The sequence below is a fragment of the Leiobunum rupestre genome, chromosome 3, assembly GCF_980474605.1.
Source record: "Leiobunum rupestre chromosome 3, qqLeiRupe1.1.hap1, whole genome shotgun sequence".
NCBI lineage: Eukaryota > Metazoa > Arthropoda > Arachnida > Opiliones > Sclerosomatidae > Leiobunum > Leiobunum rupestre.
In genome coordinates this window covers 28,455,542-28,474,072 of record NC_143386.1, presented here as the reverse complement: position 1 = coordinate 28,474,072, position 18,531 = coordinate 28,455,542, and the positions used below count along the sequence as shown (strand labels likewise).

Genomic DNA, 18,531 nt, shown 5'->3' with positions numbered 1-18,531 from the left:
ATTTAAACGGTTTCATTGTTGCCGAAACATCTTTTTCTGTTAAAAAGTTTTGAAACGATTGCCGTTGAAAGAAACACATTTTCATTGGTCAATATTAAGGTCACATGCTATGATAAGGAAATTTGCGGTACTTTTTTACGCCAACGGCGGAAAAGAGGGAAAATAGAGATATAGACTGATGACGTCACTAGATAAACTTTGAACGTTTTTTAGTTGCTTGCTGAAATTTTAGTAGATAATCATCTTTATCAGCTATAATTTATTTTTCAATTTGGGTAATTATTATTTAAAAAAACTATATTTTTACAATTCAATTAGGGATCGGGTTGTATTCTAATTCAATTTTTGTATGGGCCTGTTATAAGAATCCTTTTGACCGAGGCTTGCATGTTGCCCTCGTTTAACCCTTGGCTAACACGTATTTAAGAAATAAAACTATGAAATATGAATGTAACTTTTTCTTTAAAATGATCCAATTTTTATTGATCTTAGTATCTAATTTCAGTTATTAATACTCGCTAATCTGAAATTTTTTTAAAGTTTCAGGAGCAGTTTCACTCCAAGTTTGAATTTAATTCAAAAAACACAATGGCAGCCTCTAACAAGAGGAATGATGATTGCTATTTTTTCTTTTATTCAACGTGCACAAAGGTATTTTAAAGTTAAAACAAAACCTAATTCTTCAAAATTTATTAAGAAATACACATAATGTTCAATTTATAGGGTGACCGTTGCCCATTTCGCCATTGCGAAGCAGCCTTAGGTAAAGAAACTGTATGCCCCACATGGAGGGAAGGCAGGTGTTTTAGTCCAACTTGCCAGTTTCGTCATATGGAAAATAGGGTTTGTATCACCTAAAAGGCTCATCATGTGAAGTAGAAATATTAATAATTCCTAACATTTTGGAACAGAAAAATCGTTCAGAAATACCTTGTTATTGGGAAAATCAACCCAGCGGGTGTTTAAGGCCTCATTGTGTATTTTTACATTTAAAACCTAGAGGCAACCAACCAGGAGAGTCTAGAAGAGAACCTATCCCAAACCCAGTTAACAGTTGAGTAAAACTTTCATAAAAAGTTTTCTGCTTCGCACATTTTTTTTTAAACTAATGTTTTGCATTGCAGTGCTATTCTCTTCTCAACCTGAAATGCCCAGCGCCTCACACCACAACATGACAGTGGACCTAGGAGGGGGGCAACTAGGGGCCGTGACTCAACCTATAGCACCGGTGGTAGTCAATTTTGATGAACAGGGTGAGCATATGGCTGCCAAAATGGGTTACGCAGCCTTGTAACAAAAACACTAAATATATTGACACAAATATATTGTACAGCTCAGCATTTATTGAATGTTTGCAAAATGAATGAGAAAATCTTTTTTTTCCCTCCCAACTATGGCGCCTATACGAATCTCCAAAAATAAACTGACCATCAGACTTCATTTAAATGTTTACGGCAAAAAAAAAATGTTATATATGAAAAAAAAGCGGCAACTTTAATTGCGTAAAAAAAAATATAATTATCAATGTAAAAAAACTTTTTTTCTCTGATAAGCAACGGAGAATAAATATTGACTATTCATGTTTTCTGCAAGAACTTGTCTCAAAACTGTTGTTTGCTTTTTACATATTTTTTTTAAAGCAAGTACTAGCTCATACCACCAGGAAATTAATTCAAATATACGTTCCTATCTTTAAAGCTGCGCACCTAGGCACAAATTATTTTGTTTACTTAAGCTAATTTACGAAAGTATACGATAAAAAGATGAAATTGACATGCTTTGCTCTGGGTTATTTAAAAACTGTTTCTGCCTGTCTTGCTTTAAAAAATGCAAATGCATTGAAATTTTCCAATAAGGGACATCAAAGCATTTGTGAAAGCAACCAATAGTTCGGTTAAATTTAAAGAACAAATGGATCTATATCAAAGTTCTTAATTGCAGAATCAGATACCGAGAGTAACATGTCAGTAACACCAATCAAGGCCCATTCACATAATCATCTGGAAAAAACTCAAATGGCGCGAAGCTTACACTTTCAAGAGGGTAATTTTTTCGGTCTGTTTTGTAGTTAATTTCATTTAAAATGATCTCTAACTAATTGTTAGTTTTGTTTGAGATAAACTACAAAACACATGATAAAGTTATGAGGTCAAATTTTAAAATTATAAACCCTTTTATGTAGAAAATGACCCGGAAGAAATAAGCGTTAAAACCCTAGAACAAATTCGTTTGGAAAAATTGCATAAACAATCAATTGCGTTTTATGAAACTATTGATGGTAAATATTTGTAAAAATAATTTTTACTAGAATAAAATTACATTGAAGCTATATTTTCCTATTATTTCTTCACAATACAGAGCTTATTGAAAAAAATGAAGCAACATCGCCGATTAACACATTACCAGAGGAATTATCCTCTGTCAAAAGAACTAGTAAGAAATGTTCAAAGTTAGATGATTGCAAATTTTATATTTTATTCTATTCTATTAAACAGAAGTTGATCTTAGAGCTCGATTAAAAAGGAATAAATTAAACGAGGACTTCAGCTCTGAAAATGGTATAATATTTCTTTTATTTCGCAATATAAATTTTCCATGTTTGATCTCAAAGATTTATTTCCAACTTCTAGAAACGTTATTAGGCACAACAAACTTTTCTAAAATTAATAAAAGTAAGAAAAATTTGACTAAAAATTTACGCACAGTTTTAACGTAATTATAATTGCAGGTTCAGATTTTAAAATTAAAACTTTGGAGGAAATTCGTAAAGAGAAGGAGAAGAAAAGCCAAAATATTGGTATATATTTATAGGTTTAGTCATTTTAAACATAAGTCTATTATTATATTCCTAAAGTGTGTAAGTTAGTGGAAACAATTACTCATAGCTATGTGTAAGGTGACTTATAATTGAAAACATACCCAGAACACACACTCCCTATGACGATAAGGCAAATAGCATGTATTAAAAAGTAGTCTGAAGTCCACTAATAATGTGTGGTCATAATCAGTTTAATCCCTTAAAATTATGCCTCTGTGTAGCATTTCCATAGAAACAAATTCAATGGCACCTTGTTTCACACTTAACATAATTATTTGAATGTAAATGTAAAATCTTTATACTCCTTGCACTATTGAAAAGGTTACATGTAAAAAGAATCGTGTGATCACGAGGCACTTGCTAAACTAAAAATTGTCGAAAGCAGAAACATGCTAGGAATTTTATGCATTTCCAAAATCTACTTCAATTACTTCCATTTGACACCTATTAAGTTGGAAGTAACTTAATTTATGTCATATTCCATGAAAAAAGTTTCATTAAAGAAAATCGAGCTAACACACTTATGCACAACAATTATAATTGTTGGTAATTAAGGGCTTTGAAGAAGTATTATGCATTCTAGCTCTAAAAAATTATTATAAACTTATGTTTTAGTTTTTACTTTAAATTAATTCAATTTAATAGAGGTACCAAATAATGCAACCGAAAGGAGTGAAATTGAAATGAGTAGCGAAGAATCAACAAAAACACGTAAAAGAAGAATAATAAATAGAAAATCAGTCTTGCAAACTATCAATGGTATAAAGACAATACTTAAACGTTACATTTAAATTATTCTAACCACTCTTTTCTTAAATTATTAGAAAATGGTAGTTTAGTCGCTTCTCGTAATGAAGAAAACAGCGAAAATTCCCAGGAAGAACTAACAAATGGGGAACCCATTGCGGCGAAGAAAATTTGTTTAACCTTGGAAATTACCAAAGAACCTGCCACAAATGACGCAGATCGTAATAAACGAATAACTGAGGATTCTCTATTAGAAGAACCTAATTCTAATTTAAAGCCCGAAAGGTAGTGTGAATTTAACTTAAAAAGAATATTGCTTTTTTTAACCAAAAATTATTTCAGCAAGAGCACAAACGACGCAAAGATCTCATCACCCAAACAAGATATTCCCATCCTTTCTAATATTTCTAAAACACGCACCAATACTTTAAGTAGTAACTTCGACGATGAAGAAATAGACCTATCATTTGATGAAGATGACGGCTCAGATATAGATGTGGATGAAGCCGTAGAAGATTTAGAAAAAATTATTTACAGTTGAAATTTTACGCTGCATTTGAAGATATTTGCACAATCATAACAAAAAATTGTTTCATTAATATATCCGGCCATTTGTATTATTGGACAGCCTCTGGTGCCAATATGGTTATTTAACTTATTAGATACATTTTTTTTATGGATATGGTAAATCAAAACTGAATTTTACCGATATCTATAGAAAAAAAACCTGGTATAGCAGTTGACATTAGCAAATGTCAACGTTAAGGTTGTTAGCATCCATTCGGTTTCTTCAAGAAAATTGGTAACAGTAGTCTTTTAGGTAATTGTCCATTTAGTTTTTAAAAATAATGCCGGCGCTATACCAATTTAATTAAATGTAAATTCACCCTCTGTTAATTTTAACGTTTCAAGATGAGATTTTTAATTTGCAATGATTGTACAATTTCTAAATGTGCGACTGAGATAAAAATGAACACGCTTCATTAATGGTTTTAAAATATGAAAAATGTGTAAATAATAACGAAATTGAATTTAAAAACTTTGTATTTTAAAAACATGTTCCTTGAATTACAATACTTTTCACATTGCAAAATTACCGACTTTTACTAAAAAAATATTTTACACGGCTTGAAGCCTTCTATAATCAATTTTCTCCAACTGAACCAATCTTAAGAATTTAATTAAGGGAAAATTAAATCTGAGGATTTAAAATAGATGAGGTTATTTGTAAGGATACGGTTTGAGTTGATCAGAAAACTGTTTCATTTCATCAGCTAGGGAATCCTAAGTATAAAAATGATTATAATTTAAGTTTCACCCGATAAATCCTTGGAATAAATATAGTTTTTTAACCTGTCCAGCAGGGGCTACTACGCTTAATTCCACCAAGTAAGATTGTGAAACAGTTTCAATATTGTCAGGATTACCCGGTTGTACAAGCTGTAGTTAATTTTAACATCAATATTAGCATAATTGGGGGAAATTTAAATGACGTATTTAAAATGATTACTTGCCCGAAAAACCTTTGCAACTGTAACTTTCATACGGCCTTTTCTAAACATGAATCCTTTTAATACAAATTCATAATCTAACCTGAAAATGCATAAATACGTTTAACAAATGAAGAAAGCCCAGGTTAACTAGAGATAATATACCTAAACCCCATTTCATTTAGAAACTGTACAACATTTGGTGATGTACCAACATCTATACAACTTCTGACTAAAGTGGCACGATTCTTATCACCAATTTCAGGTTGACCAACATATCTTAAATGCCTATATACATAAAACATTTAATTTTTTCCAGTTTTTAACTAGCAGCCCTTGTTAAAATTTAGTACCATGGCATACCCATGTTGACCCCTAACGCTTGTCTCGCTTTAAGAACTAACGGAGTTCCAGTCGCACCACCTAAACTTATTCAATATTTAACTGTTGAGTAATGAACAATTTGTTCAGTTAATTGTGAAGGCTTACGAATCTGGAAAGTCATTTCGTGATCGTGAAATGTTTCAGGTGGACTATCAGCATTGTCGCAAAGACCCCGGAGTCTGTGTAGCAAACTTTCACAGGAAGTGTCCATGATACTTCCTTGAAGGACGTACTCTTGTTGGGGTGAAGAGACATTTCCACGCCGAACAGACCCTAATCCAAGAGGGTCCATCATTTACAGCTGAAATAAATATATCATTAACTTTATGTTCAATTTAATAGTTATCACCCCATCACAAGTAATCCTAATATATTTCAAATAACAAAAACTCGACTTAAAAACATATATAACAGTTTCACACACTTTTGAAAATGGCAGCTATGTAGTTCATAAATTGCACACTGGCACATATGGCGCTGATAGTCTTGGCTTAGGCACAATAGTCCTTTATTTTTCCAACGGAGCTGCTGCGTCTAAAAAGTTTCAGCTAGGTATAACCATAAGTAACATAATAACAATAAGTATGACACTTCCTATTGCTTTAATGCTAATTTTCTAACCGAAACTTTTTTCGGCACTGATACCCTCTTCAAGCTGTGACTTGGACTCGCGACTTACCGTTATGGATGACTACTTTTTGATAAAAATTTAATGATAAAATACGCGAAAAAGTAGATTAGTCCATAATTAAAAGGGATAATATATCTAAATCCTAACCAAATTTGAAGAAATTAAAAAACTTACTAATAACTCGTACCGATAGGTGGTCTCTTCTAACTTAACTTTTCGATAAAAATTTAAGCCTAATATCGGAGAGCACGTTCTGGAGTCGCGAGGGGCTTTGGCTTTGTTCTGAAGCCCGCGTGCGAATCATGCGTGATAAAAAACATGAGTTCGTGGCGCCGAGAAAAACTTTTTTAATTTTTATCATTTTAGCCTAATATTCCGCCTATCTATCGGAAACCAGATATTTCGGCTTAGCGGAAGTCTCGCATATCTTAGACACTAGAGGGCTCTGTACTGCTGAGAAAACATCTTGACAAGGGAGTTGTACAGGGTACGTATCAGCCGTGGGGAGCGAAAATAAAAAGAGCGACGTGTCAAGCCGGTGATAGAATTAATCTTTTTAACAGCTTTTGTGCAGTGGTGACTCACGGGCTGTAAATTTTAGAGGACCGGTATTCCCGAGGTATTTTACGCCCCGTTCACCGATCAGGCTGACGGGAGTCGCTCAAGGTCATAAAAAAAACTAAAGCGCGTGTCTTTCGGTCGGCCAGATTTCCAGATAACATGCGGGGGGGGGTCTATCTCTATGCGTGGTACAAATGACCTTGACGGACTCTCTCTCTCTAGTTCAAAGTGATTGATGCTCGGGGTAACCAAAATTCTACAGGGGAAGGCTACGCTTTACTCGTCCTCTAAAATTTACAGTCCATGGGTGACTGAAGTTGAGGGAGGAGTCCACCCAAACTCCGAGATCGCGCACCGGAGAATCACTGGTGGAGATAGTAGAACCACCCAAAAAGTACGAAGCACAGGGATTAGAACGCCTAAGATGGTTCACTCCACATTTAGAGACATTAAATTCCATTTTGTGAGCTTTAGCCCAGGCCGCCACAGCCTGGAGGTCTTGATTGAGGCGCTGTTGATCTAATGAGGTGGAAACCTGGTTTGCTAATTGTTATTATGTTACTTTTACTAACAGATATTTTGATTTTCTTATTGTGATGCCGTAACTGTATGAATATCTTTTATTAAAATACAGTGTGTTGCGTTGTCATACTTATTGTTTTTATGTTACTTATGGTGTAACCAATGAGGTAGAATAAATTGAGATCCAAATCCGACTTCCAGGACCTACCGTTTCCCGGGACAGTATTTGCTGACAGTGATGTTCCTGTTAGATTTAAGAAAGTATTTTCTACCCTAAACAAAACGTACTTTCTGAGGAGCAAACGTACTTTACGTATTTTAGTCGACGCTGCGAGCGCCATCTAGAGTTTTCACACGGAAAAGGCGCCAATTTTTTTAAAATTCAAACGAAATGGCAAGAAATATCTATAAAATAGGCGCGAATTTTAATTTAATTAAAAAGAATAACTCCAATAGCAATTTAGAAATGTTTAATACGATAATGAAATAATTAATAATTGAATACAAATTTTTGGCATAATTTCAGGTATCATGTAATTGTTTAGACATAAAGTTCGAATTAAAGATCAGGGGGAATTGCTTTCTTAATCAAACAACGACTCGGCGGCTCCCAGTTAAAACAAGATCTATCTGTTGTGGTTTTTCCAATAAGCTCTTTAGTTAAAATGAGGGAATTACAAGTTTTTGTTGATAACAAATTTCTCTGATCGCTTTTAATTAGTTTGTAGTGTGAAAACACTCTCTCAACGTTAGCACTTGAGTGCGGCAAAGAAATGAGCGCTTTTGAAAAACGAGCGAGTGTAGGGAACATTTGATTTCCTAATGAATTTTTAAATTGGCCAACTTTATTCCAAAATCCCTCTAGTGATTCATCACTATTTCCTAGATTTTGTAAACAATCAAAATTTGGCAGCATTCTCCACTCTTCGTTTAGAGTTTCTAATTCTTTAGCGGAAACTTAGTTGGGAAATTGCGTAGCTAAAGGGACAAGACTCGCTACCTCCCCAGATACGGCGATATATGGTTACAAACACGATATTTTCGTTAAAAAAAGATCATCGAATGAAAATCGGGATTTAATTTGGGAGCACAGCTCCTCGTAGAACTCGGTTACTCTTTCATAAAACATCGTTAAATCATTTGGGCAAATTTTGACTTCAGAAATCATTATTTCTGCTTTGGTACCGATATAGACGTTTCTGGGAGATAGCCGTTTCGATTTATTTTTTGGACAAATGTTACTGACGGAAGTTTCATCAACATATTTTTTTGCAAAAAATTTCTCAGCATCGTTTAATCTCTGTGTGCAGTTTTGTGATCCTTGGAGATTCGCTTTGAAAAATAAGGTTCATTTTGTTAATGTGACCTAAAATTTAATTTAAAAAACTGTAGTATAATTTGTTCGTTGGGTTTCTCAATGCATTAAGAATTGTTGCAGCCGAAGCTACTTTGTCCTCTAGGGCAGCCGATTGAAAAAAAAAGTATTAGAGCCGGCCATTGTTCAAGCATTCTAGAAACCACAGCTCCTAAAGAGAGGCAACGCGTTTGGCAAGGTGTTAATAGCTTATGAGGTTCAACTTTCACAAAGTCTTGGAATTCTTGGTATTCCATGATCCGTTTAGCGCTATGGCTAAAGTAGGAATTAGAATCAGACGATTCTGCATCACCTAGTATTTCTTCTTGGAAAACATCGGCAATTATCTGTCTCTTTGGTTTAGTGTATCCGGATACTCCTGGTTCGTCGCAATCGTCACCGTCTGTTTTATTCAATAAGAGCACTTTGGTTGTTTTTGTTTTAGTTTAAATTAAAAATCGATCCATAATTGAACTTTCAAGTAGCTAAACTTTCGTAATAACATTGAACTGCGAATTTAAAGAGAAACTAGCAACAAAATTGAAAACATATGAGCTCAAAAGCTTTGATGCTTTTAGTTTTGGCGTTTGAATTAAAGTGTGGTGGACTGGACTACTAGATTAAGCATATCAGAGTCAAAATGTCAGAGTAGTATTGACTGATGTCACTTGTTAATTACGTATAAGTACATCCTCGAAAGGACCAAAGTTTACCCCACCCCCCCTCACAAAGACCAGAATACCCGGAAATTAGAAAAGAGATAGTAAACTTGACCAACAAATTTTCAGCTGTTCGTGGTAGACAGTATAATAACAAATGGGGGAACCCCTCTCGTTTGGAAAGGTATTGACTTAGTTTCTACTGCATTCCTCTTCCACTCCCCTCATGACATAGCTATTAGCTACTTATATAGGGGAGGATTAGAAGAACTTAACAATCAACAGAAAAAGACGGGAGAGTGAGGGAAAGTTGGGACACTTCAATAAGAGATAACACATTCTTTTGTAAGATCTTTTATTCCCCGAATCCCCGGCTAGGGCCGAGTTTCCCCATTCTACTACCGGATATTAACTGACCCCCGTTTGATAAGCTTTGAACAACCACCTGGCCACTGCCAAGTGCCACTGGCAGTCTGCCTGTATTTCAGGTGTAATTTTTGTAAACCACCTACTGTGCAACGAACTTTGAATGAGTGAAAAACGGGGAATATTTGGGGTATTTCAATGGTTGACCACTCTTTGCGCGAGAATCGTTTTTATTTATATACGAAAATTTTCATAACGTAATAAAAACCATTCATTTATTCCAAAATTGTATTTTGGCATTGAAAATAATAAAAACGTACTAAATACGTTGAAAAAAATCCAAAACGTATTTTTGTACTTCAAATTTCAAAACGTACTAAAAAAGTACAATTGTACCGTCCGGAACATCACTGTTTGCTGAGTTTCCGAGGCCGCTCTAGTAAATGAACTTAATCAAATCGTGTTGGCGCCATCTATCGTGTTATTGGTAAACTAAACCTTAATATATTTTGCAAAAGTGTCTGCTTATAGAAACCGATGGCACCAACACGATTGGATTAAGTTGAAACTTAAGCCTAATTCTCCTACTACGTGTCCCGCGAATCCCAGATTTGTTTGTTCATATTCTACCTCATTGGGTGTAATCTAGGAGCAACAAACCTAGGATTCTATATTTTTAAATATATAATCTCATAATATAGAATCCTTGAACAAACACAGCTCCTAGGTGTAACTAATAGGTGGTTTCTTTTCGCTTGTTCCGTGATTTCGGAGTAGCGTAAAAAGAGTAACGCTATGACGTCATTTTACGGAGTACAAACGTTTTTCCAAAATGGCTGCTTGTGGCCTTTTTTTTTAGCTGATAAATTCTGGCTAGCACACGACAAAATCCGATTTACTCTCTTTAAAAAAAGTGGCCAGAGTAATATTTTAGATCTCGCACAAACCAACTTTAAAACCGGCCTAAATTCCCGCACAAGCCAAAATCGGATTAACCCCAAAAGAGCCCAAATTCCCGCCCAAGAAAAATTACCGATTTCTACTATAGAACGGAAATTGGCGCGTTATTTGAAAATAAATTTGGATGGGTTATTCAGTAAAGATACTAATTTATTGAAAAAATCACAGTTTGCAAAGCTGGTTCCAGCTTATATTTTCTAGGAACGTTGATTCCCGTTATGAAGGATGGGGATGAAACATAGAAATCTCATAGGTAACTAGAATGCTGCCGTGTAACTGGCAAATGGCCCAAACGCCGTGGCAGACTACGCCAGATCTCAGCCAATCAGAGCTCTAAGAGCGGTTCTGCCAAGAATTTAATGTCACCGGAGAGAATGACGTCCCCTATCTCCCGCTATAGTAACGGAACCAAGGAGGATAATAATCCTCCTTGGCGGAACCACTCTACGGCCTCTCATTGGCTGAAGGTTCAAGGCGAACTGGCGTCAAGCTCAGCCGTAGGCGGCAGCATTCTAGTTACCTATGAGATTTCTATGACTGAAACTAAATGTTTTGACAAAAATTTCAATTTTGGAAGAAAAATGAAAAATTTAAACAAAAAAAATTTATTTTATGTATTATACATAAGTTTTAAATCATATATACTTTATCTTTGGGTAAACAGACTGAGCCTTTCTAGATACTTAAAAGGGCGGCTTCTGTTACGACCCATTGATACACGTGTAAAGGCTACAGTTTGCGAAAACTCTTTAGGCCCTTCAACTGAATCTGCGTATCCATCAGTCTCTAAATAAATATCGAAGTCAATGAGTAGTTGTTGAATCTGGCATGACAGAACATAGTTTGGGTCATAATCTTCGGAAAAGAAATTGTTCGGGAAGACAATATTGATGTCCCTCTCCATTTCCCAAATTCCACTGTTGCTTATACTAGTTTTCATTCCCTTCCAATTCAGCGTTAACAGGAAAACTGGCAAAACCTTCGGGTAATCTGGCGAGATTAAAATCAGCGCCTTCAAACTAGAAGATCCTCTTTCGATAGTTAATCTATACACTGGAACTTCCTCCGTGATAATTCCAGCTTCTTTCATGCTTTTGCAGGTTGGATGATTTTCAACTTCATCCCACGTTCTCAACAGCCATTCTTTCAATCTACAAGACGTTTTAGGTGGAAACTGGCTCATAATTTCTGGAGGAATTGTTAGGTTTCTTTGCTCCATTGCCAGAAGCTGCTTTTGAAGGCTCATTCTTGCAATCAACCTTTCACGAATGCATTTCACGCATTTTTCAAAGAATGATGCGCTTATCGAGTGTTGTTTTTTGATGGGAATAATGGCCCCATTTTGAAATGAAGACTCATTGTTTTCAGTATTCAGAAATTCAAGCCCTGCCAGTTTTTGTGTCCAAACATACGGATATCCGACTTGAGGTATCAAGGTTTCGAACTTCTCCATTTTTAATTTTTCCAGAATGAAACTTGTTCCTGGATTTGGCGATTCCTTGCCTGTATCTTGATAATATAAACAATCCAACAAAGTTTGAGGCTGTAGAGCATGAGCCATAACACCAGGCCCCAAACTGGTTTTTATTTCGGCAATACTTGTAGTCACAATTTGAAGGTGTAACATATAGCTAAATTTTAATGACAAATCGATATCCTTATTCGTGTGAACTACCATTACGATGCTCAATGGATGTTTAGCCAAATATTTCTTTGAATCTGAACCGCGTTTATCTAAAGTAGCTCTTCTGTGCCTTTTTTTCGTAACTACTTCTTCCTGATCAGAATCAACGCTATCTTCTTCAATATCGTAAGTTTTTGTTTGAATAACTTTGGCTTCTTCCACATTGCCTTCAATATCAACTTCTAATAGCTTATCACATGTCTCTTTATACGCATTACCTTGAACGTAAAGCACATATAGAGGTCTTGGTAGGAATTCCGCAGCTTTATGCTTCAATTCAGTCATTTGTAAAGGAACTCCCAATTCGCCGTGCAGTGGTTGACTAGCTTCAATTATATTCTTCAAAGTCGGTAGCAGACTGTCAAGACATTCTTTTTTGCTGTCAATTTCTTTCATGTAATTCTTTTTTAACTTTTCCATCTCTTCAAGCTTTTCTGTTAATCGCTTTCGCTGCTCCAGTTCCCATTCTAATTGAGCCAGTTGTTGCTGATGCGCATCACCTTTGGTTATTTCAGGTCGCGATATAGAAGCTGGGGCCTCTTTATAAAACTCTTCTACAGGAACCAAATCGATATCTTCATCTTTAGAATGAAACTCTAAACATTTGGTAACTTCTTTCTCCAAATGCATAACTTCATATAGCAGATTTTGAAGCTGCAGATGATAGTTGTCCACTTTTTGTTTTACTTCGTTAACCAAATCTCTGTTCTTTTTCCAACGATGTTTATCCAGTCTGTTCAATTTCTTAAGCTCTAAAAACATCATTGACGTTTCGACTTTACATTCAGCCACTTCAGCCTCACAATCTTTGTTCCTTTGGACATCTTTTATTTTCTTCAAATTAGTTTTCATATTCGATACTATTTCGGTGAAAAGTTCATAATCTTCCTCGCTGTTTCGATTTTGAGCTTCCTCCTCTTCCAACAAAAAGGGGTCTACCATTACCACTAACGGCGCTGGAGTCCCAGTAGCCGGTGCGTCCAAAGGGCCTTTGCTCGAGGTTCGTTTTACCTTTTTTTCTCGCGTACCAGCCACGGAAGAAGTCCCTTCTTCCTTCATTTTTTGCCTTTTAAAAGTAGACATTACGGAATAATTCAAACGTTAAATTGTATAATTAACTGTTAATAAGCAGTTACCTTTAAGCTTAAGATTTAGTAAAAATTTATGCCCAAAATGGCCGTTTATCGTAGGGGGACCGTTCGATGGCGCTTGAGTCTCAGAGGACTACGTAACGATTGTTCGTAGATGTCGCCACTATAACGGCGAGGCGCGAAAAATGAAGTTATCTTGATTGGTGGAAATGGAAAATCTCTTTGCATATTTATATTTTTATGAAAGAATGTTGTTTGCATTTCATAATTATAAAAAACTCGGCTCAGTTATCATATAAAAACCGTAGAATGGCAACATTCATAAATAGATATAGCAAAGCATCTTTACTGTAAAGTTCATATTGTTTCTGTAATGTATCCGTTTGTAAGGCTAGTGTTAGTGGCGGTTTTAATTGACATAGTTAGAAGCCAAACTTCGCGTTTGGGAAAGTGTCCTAACGTATCAATGATGAAAGACTTCCAAATGCCCGACGTAAGTATATTTTAATAAATCTAACGAAGCATTACGGCAATATGAGCGTGTTAGCTGTTTTCAGTTGGCTGGTGTTTGGTATGTGTCCTCTAAATCTCCGGACATAGCTGATCTCTTCGTGAAGTGTCTAACCATAACATTCACCAAAGTTGCGGATGATTATAACGTCACCGCTGTTGGTTTGGATATGGTGTAAGATTGGTAATCAAATTTAGTAGTGGTTAATTCAATTCTGAGTCGTATCATTTTTGCAGTGGTAACAAATACCAAAACACCGCTAATGTTAAATATGATCAGACTACTAATAGCGTGGCTGTTAATGTTCCTAGCTTTGGTAGGTCTTTGTCTTATTTTAGAGACGCTTTTGGACCCTAAATATTGATCCAGTACCTGTTTTTAGCTTTCAATCAGCATTTTGTAGTCGTGCATATCAATCCAAAGACAGTTTCTATAGCTTTCAATTGCGTACAAACTGGGGACTCGCACACTCGTAATTATGAATTAATATTACTATTAGGCCAAGAACCTATAGCAATTGTGTCTCTAGAAGTATTATACTCCCAACTCAATCCCGGTTTTCTCTCGTGCTGGGGATTATTTTTTTACCATGATTCCCGTATAAACATAGACTAAGATAGGTTTAAACCTTTCTTAGTCTATGGTATAAATATATTCGATATATTAGACTTAAAGGCTGACTACATAGTTATTCGGCATACTCTGCCTTTCACTGGAAGCTGGCTCGCTGCAAGACACATATGCTATGCAAGCAGCCAACTACTAGTGAGAAACAGTAAACCGAATAAATTAAGTAAACAGGGCCGTAGTATCAATTCATTTGAAAAATTCGACACGTATAAGTGATAGCAGATCCGACCAATCAAATTCTGGTTAATATCGGGGATATCTCTTAAAAATTCAAATGATGTTGTGTCCCATTTAAATTAAGGAGTTGTTGTGACTAAATTTTTATACCATTTATAGAATATCTATGGATATTTACTCGGGTCAAATGCATTTCGAAACAGACTGAGGAGGCGCTGAGAAAATTCGTTGCCAGCAAGAATATAGACAACACTAAACTATTTGTGGCTTCCTGTAATTGCCCCACCAGTACTCGATGATTAATTTAATTGATCAATAATTATAGGCCTACCTCATTTAACTGTTGTATTTTAGTTTAAATTTAAATTATCATTATGAATAAAGGGTTTTAATATACAATTGACCAAGGTGTATGACCATTGTTTAAAATTAACGAACGTGAACGTATTTATACTTAGGGATAACTATTAGTACTAACAAATAACAATCGGCTAGGCTTTTAGGGCCTACGAAATATAGTAGCCAATCTATGTCTATCTATTGGGTGCTTGCTCGTAATGTCGTAGGCATATACGTCATAACTAGGCCCCGCCTTGAAACGGCTGCCATTACAGTAGGTTGTTTTTCCGCCTGTACTGGGTTTCTTAAGCAGGTTAAAAAGTGTAGCCCTATGGCGTTTTCCATTGGGACTGCTCCGAGCGTGATCCGGATTTGCCTTCTACGTCATCGCTCTACCACGGAGAACTCCGCTAGGTGCTCGGAGGACTAGACTTCCAGCCCTCCCAATGGAATACGAATTTTTCTCGGAGTCACTTTGCTTAAAAATTGCTCTTTTTTGGTTGCCCCGTCCCTCGAGTTGGGGCAGCTCGGATCAATCCGCGAGGGAGCAACAGTGCCAATGGAAGACGTGCCTCCTTTTTGGAGTTGCCCTTTTTGTCCCAATGGAACATGTTTTATATTTAGGAGCGCTCCAGGAGCGCTCAGAGGACTCCAATGGAAAACGCCATTACTTGACGAAAAAAACGGGTTGGAGTAAGAAGGGAGTGGTTAAAGGTTATTTATTTGCCGCAGCAACCGTAGTTTTGTTTTAAGATGGCGTCCGGTGGTGTGGTAATCACTATATGAGTCATTTTTCTCATTTATTTAATAATAATAATCAGTTAGGCCTAAGGTGGTGCCTTGGGAATTATACTAAGTCATCAAGCGACCTTAAAGTCATTATATAGCATTTTCGTTATTAAAAGCTTGCCACATGTGAAGGTATTCAAACCCGTCATGTTTTCGTGAATCGAAATTTAAACAGACGAAGAACACCTTACGATTAGGAGTAAAAAGTATAACCTTTGAGCTCTGGAACAAGCGAACAAAATTCGGAACATGGTAAATCTTACCCCGAGGACGGGCGAATAAAACGGTTTAGTGTTAAAATTTTACACTTTTTGTCCAGGGACAGGTGGAAAAAAACAACCTATTAATTTAACTTACCAGATCACGGTTAAATTACGTAGGAGAGTGTTTGCAAGCCCTTTGTTCCACGAGTGCCAACAGCTCACTACACTTACTGTCCATAGTGGCTTTTCACTAAGGTAATAACAAAAGTGTACAATGTCTCTTGCGGGAGAAGTACCCAACTAGGCTGCCATAAAAATGTGAAACATCTACATTCTAAGGCTCCACTAACAAGGAGAGTACCCGAGGGGTTTATTGTCGATTTTGTTCAAAGTCGGGCGTAATGTAGACCTATATGAGATATTAAATTTCCCAAATGGAGACGTTGCACTACCCATTCGTTTTGCTATAGCAACCGAAAATGTTTTTGATCACTTAAAACAATAAAATCTCCATTTAAAAAAACATGGGATTTTCTCGGTTTCACAGGGTCCTAGCTACGAAAATTTTGAAAATTTTTGAAAATCACGAAATGTGTAATTTGGACCACATTTAGGTAAATTTCATCAAGTTTGGGTAAATTGAAACATTTTTAGGGAAATTTGTAACAAATTTTGGGTAAAATAAGGAAAAAATCTTATTTTGGTTGTAAGTGGTCCAAAACATTTTCGGTTGCCATGGCAAATCGAATGGGTAGTGCAACGTCTCCTTTTGGGAAATTTCATACCTCATATAGGTCCACATACGGCCGACTTTGAACTAAATCGGCAATAAACACCTCGGGTACTCTCCTTGTCAGTGACGCCAGGTCTGTTGAACGCTTTTTTACGATTGTTGTAAATTTTATACAATATCGTCTGTCAATTTATGAAAGGATAAAAACTTCGTTAGATTTGCATATTTAATAAAACAATGATGATATTTACAATGAGTCCGACTAGTTTCGTTCTGCTTAGCAAAACATCTTCAGGGACTAAAATATCATCATTGATTGTAAATATCATCATTGTTTTATTAAATATGCAAATCTAACGAAGTTTTTATCCTTTCATAAATTATCAATCGCATATTGTACGTGCAAACATACTAAGCCTTAATATCGTCTGTCGTGTCCTCTGCAACTAGCCTTCCCGCGTGCTGTGACGTCACGATTGCGTTTATCAACAAAATAAGCGGCTCTTCCAGCCGCTTATTTCGTTGACTCTCCGTTTGCAAACTTGACGTCAATCCCGGAAGTGAAAAAAGTCGTACAGTAGCGGTCCAACCGTTTGCCGTTACTGAACGCGGCCCGATATTCCATTGCAGATGCAGATAATGCTAGTAAATAGTTTCGGATTATTGGTTGGAGGGGGATTCGTGCGCAGCTCAAATTTATTTCCGAAACCTGTCGGTGACGTCCACTTACTGATTGCCTTGAATGTAGTGGCAGTAGTTAGCGCTAAGTTCATCATCGTTGCGTGCCATATTCTGTTGTAGAATATTCAGGTGAGTTTTCCAATAATAAAAATTATAATAATATCATTATTTTTAAGTTATTCCTTAAGTTCATTGGTACCATAAGGCTTTAATTTAGTTCGATAACATGTGGTTGTATGTAAAATTTATTTATTTTTATTATTCATTTTGTTTTATTTTTATTTATTAATTTTATTAATTTTTATTAGTTATAAATTTTTATTAACTATAAATTTTTATTTTTATTAGTATTAGTAATTTTTATTTTTTATTAGTTTTATTATTATTTATTATTTTTATTTATTTTATTTAATACAATTTTTTATTTTTTATTTATTAATATTTTATTTTTTATTTTTTTATTTATTTATTTACTATTTTTAATTTTTATTATTATTATATATTTATTATTATTATTATTATCTATTTATTATTATTTTATTTATATTTATTATTATATATTTATTATTATTTTATTTATATTTATTATTATCTATTTATTATTATTTTATTTATATTTATTATAATTTTTTTATTTCTATTTATTATTATCTATTTATTATTATTTTATTTATATTTATTATAATTTTTTTATTTCTTTTTTTATTGTATTTATTTTTTATTATGATATATATTTTGTTATTTATATTATCAAGAATGTATTTATTTATACCTAGGGAGAATGTCTATGTCGAGACGGTTTTTAGCCTTTCTCTCAATCTACCCGTTGGTCCCCCCAGTACGCTCCTCCGCTTAAAATAAAACGAATAGTCCCGGTATTTCATTGGCTGCTTAAAATTTACGTCACCTAACGCGATGGTAATAAACGACGGTGACGTTTTGTCTTTCCCCCCGCGCGAGACGTGGGAAAGGCGTTCAACGTGCCCGGCGATTGTCGTAACATAATCATTCTTCCTAAATATAAATAAATACATTCTTGATATTATTAATATTTTATTTATATTATCAAGAATGTATTTATTTATACTCAGGGAGAATGAATATGTCGAGATTATAATAATAATAAAAATAATAATCAGCTAGGCTAATACCCAAGGCACCACCCTAGGCCTAAGTCATCGAACGACTTTTAAAGCCTTTA

The 18,531-nt window shown here is 35.1% G+C and overlaps 4 protein-coding genes across 5 annotated transcripts; 2 read left to right on the top strand and 2 right to left on the bottom strand.

The window, feature by feature from the left end:
- Positions 1-170: 170 nt before the first annotated feature.
- Positions 171-4,518, top strand: LOC149951365 (uncharacterized). 2 transcript variants are annotated; one of them, XM_090167997.1, is made up of 14 exons: positions 171-275; positions 541-651; positions 724-843; positions 912-1,053; positions 1,125-1,253; positions 1,942-2,043; positions 2,183-2,278; positions 2,359-2,433; positions 2,496-2,558; positions 2,631-2,672; positions 2,729-2,797; positions 3,464-3,577; positions 3,643-3,850; positions 3,908-4,518. In XM_090167997.1, the coding sequence occupies exons 2-14, from the start codon at positions 589-591 to the stop codon at positions 4,104-4,106; spliced, it is 1,422 nt and encodes a 473-aa protein (XP_090024123.1). In that variant the 5' UTR covers positions 171-275; positions 541-588; the 3' UTR covers positions 4,107-4,518. The 2 variants fall into 2 exon arrangements, with proteins under 2 accessions (XP_090024123.1, XP_090024122.1); XM_090167996.1 differs by lacking the exon at positions 171-275 and adding an exon at positions 322-450.
- Positions 4,519-4,591: 73 nt separating this feature from the next.
- MED18 (mediator complex subunit 18) lies at positions 4,592-6,348 on the bottom strand. The gene is made up of 9 exons (XM_090167998.1): positions 6,245-6,348; positions 5,864-5,973; positions 5,545-5,740; positions 5,409-5,478; positions 5,221-5,343; positions 5,080-5,158; positions 4,919-5,005; positions 4,803-4,849; positions 4,592-4,733 (listed from the first exon to the last, which is right to left on the bottom strand). The coding sequence occupies exons 3-9, from the start codon at positions 5,732-5,734 to the stop codon at positions 4,685-4,687; spliced, it is 645 nt and encodes a 214-aa protein (XP_090024124.1). The 5' UTR covers positions 5,735-5,740; positions 5,864-5,973; positions 6,245-6,348; the 3' UTR covers positions 4,592-4,684.
- A 4,733-nt stretch (positions 6,349-11,081) lies between these two features.
- thoc5 (THO complex subunit 5) lies at positions 11,082-13,372 on the bottom strand. Its single transcript, XM_090167995.1, has 2 exons — positions 13,313-13,372; positions 11,082-13,242 (listed from the first exon to the last, which is right to left on the bottom strand). Exon 2 carries the CDS (start codon positions 13,233-13,235, stop codon positions 11,139-11,141), a length of 2,097 nt encoding a protein of 698 aa, XP_090024121.1. The 5' UTR covers positions 13,236-13,242; positions 13,313-13,372; the 3' UTR covers positions 11,082-11,138.
- A 219-nt stretch (positions 13,373-13,591) lies between these two features.
- Positions 13,592-14,988, top strand: LOC149951362 (uncharacterized). Its single transcript, XM_090170003.1, has 5 exons — positions 13,592-13,760; positions 13,825-13,952; positions 14,015-14,094; positions 14,161-14,250; positions 14,745-14,988. Exons 1-5 carry the CDS (start codon positions 13,641-13,643, stop codon positions 14,882-14,884), a joined length of 558 nt encoding a protein of 185 aa, XP_090026129.1. The 5' UTR covers positions 13,592-13,640; the 3' UTR covers positions 14,885-14,988.
- Positions 14,989-18,531: the final 3,543 nt, after the last annotated feature.

What these genes read in the sequence shown, in the direction of transcription:
- LOC149951365 (XM_090167996.1), top strand. An exon ending in AAGCTTACACTTTCAAGAGG is followed by an intron (nt 2,044 to 2,182) that starts GTAATTTTTTCG and finishes CCTTTTATGTAG; the next exon opens with AAAATGACCCGGAAGAAATA. An exon ending in GAAGAAAAGCCAAAATATTG is followed by an intron (nt 2,798 to 3,463) that starts GTATATATTTAT and finishes TCAATTTAATAG; the next exon opens with AGGTACCAAATAATGCAACC.
- LOC149951362 (XM_090170003.1), top strand. Translation starts at nt 13,641, where the DNA reads ATGTATCCGTTTGTAAGGCTAGTGTTAGTGGCGGTTTTAATTGACATA. An exon ending in GCTGTTGGTTTGGATATGGT is followed by an intron (nt 13,953 to 14,014) that starts GTAAGATTGGTA and finishes TCATTTTTGCAG; the next exon opens with TGGTAACAAATACCAAAACA. An exon ending in AACTGGGGACTCGCACACTC is followed by an intron (nt 14,251 to 14,744) that starts GTAATTATGAAT and finishes TACCATTTATAG; the next exon opens with AATATCTATGGATATTTACT.
- MED18 (XM_090167998.1), bottom strand. Translation starts at nt 5,734, where the DNA reads ATGATGGACCCTCTTGGATTAGGGTCTGTTCGGCGTGGAAATGTCTCT. An exon ending in CAGTTGCAAAGGTTTTTCGG is followed by an intron (nt 5,006 to 5,079) that starts GCAAGTAATCAT and finishes AATTAACTACAG; the next exon opens with CTTGTACAACCGGGTAATCC. An exon ending in TAGTAGCCCCTGCTGGACAG is followed by an intron (nt 4,850 to 4,918) that starts GTTAAAAAACTA and finishes TTTTATACTTAG; the next exon opens with GATTCCCTAGCTGATGAAAT.
- thoc5 (XM_090167995.1), bottom strand. Translation starts at nt 13,235, where the DNA reads ATGAAGGAAGAAGGGACTTCTTCCGTGGCTGGTACGCGAGAAAAAAAG.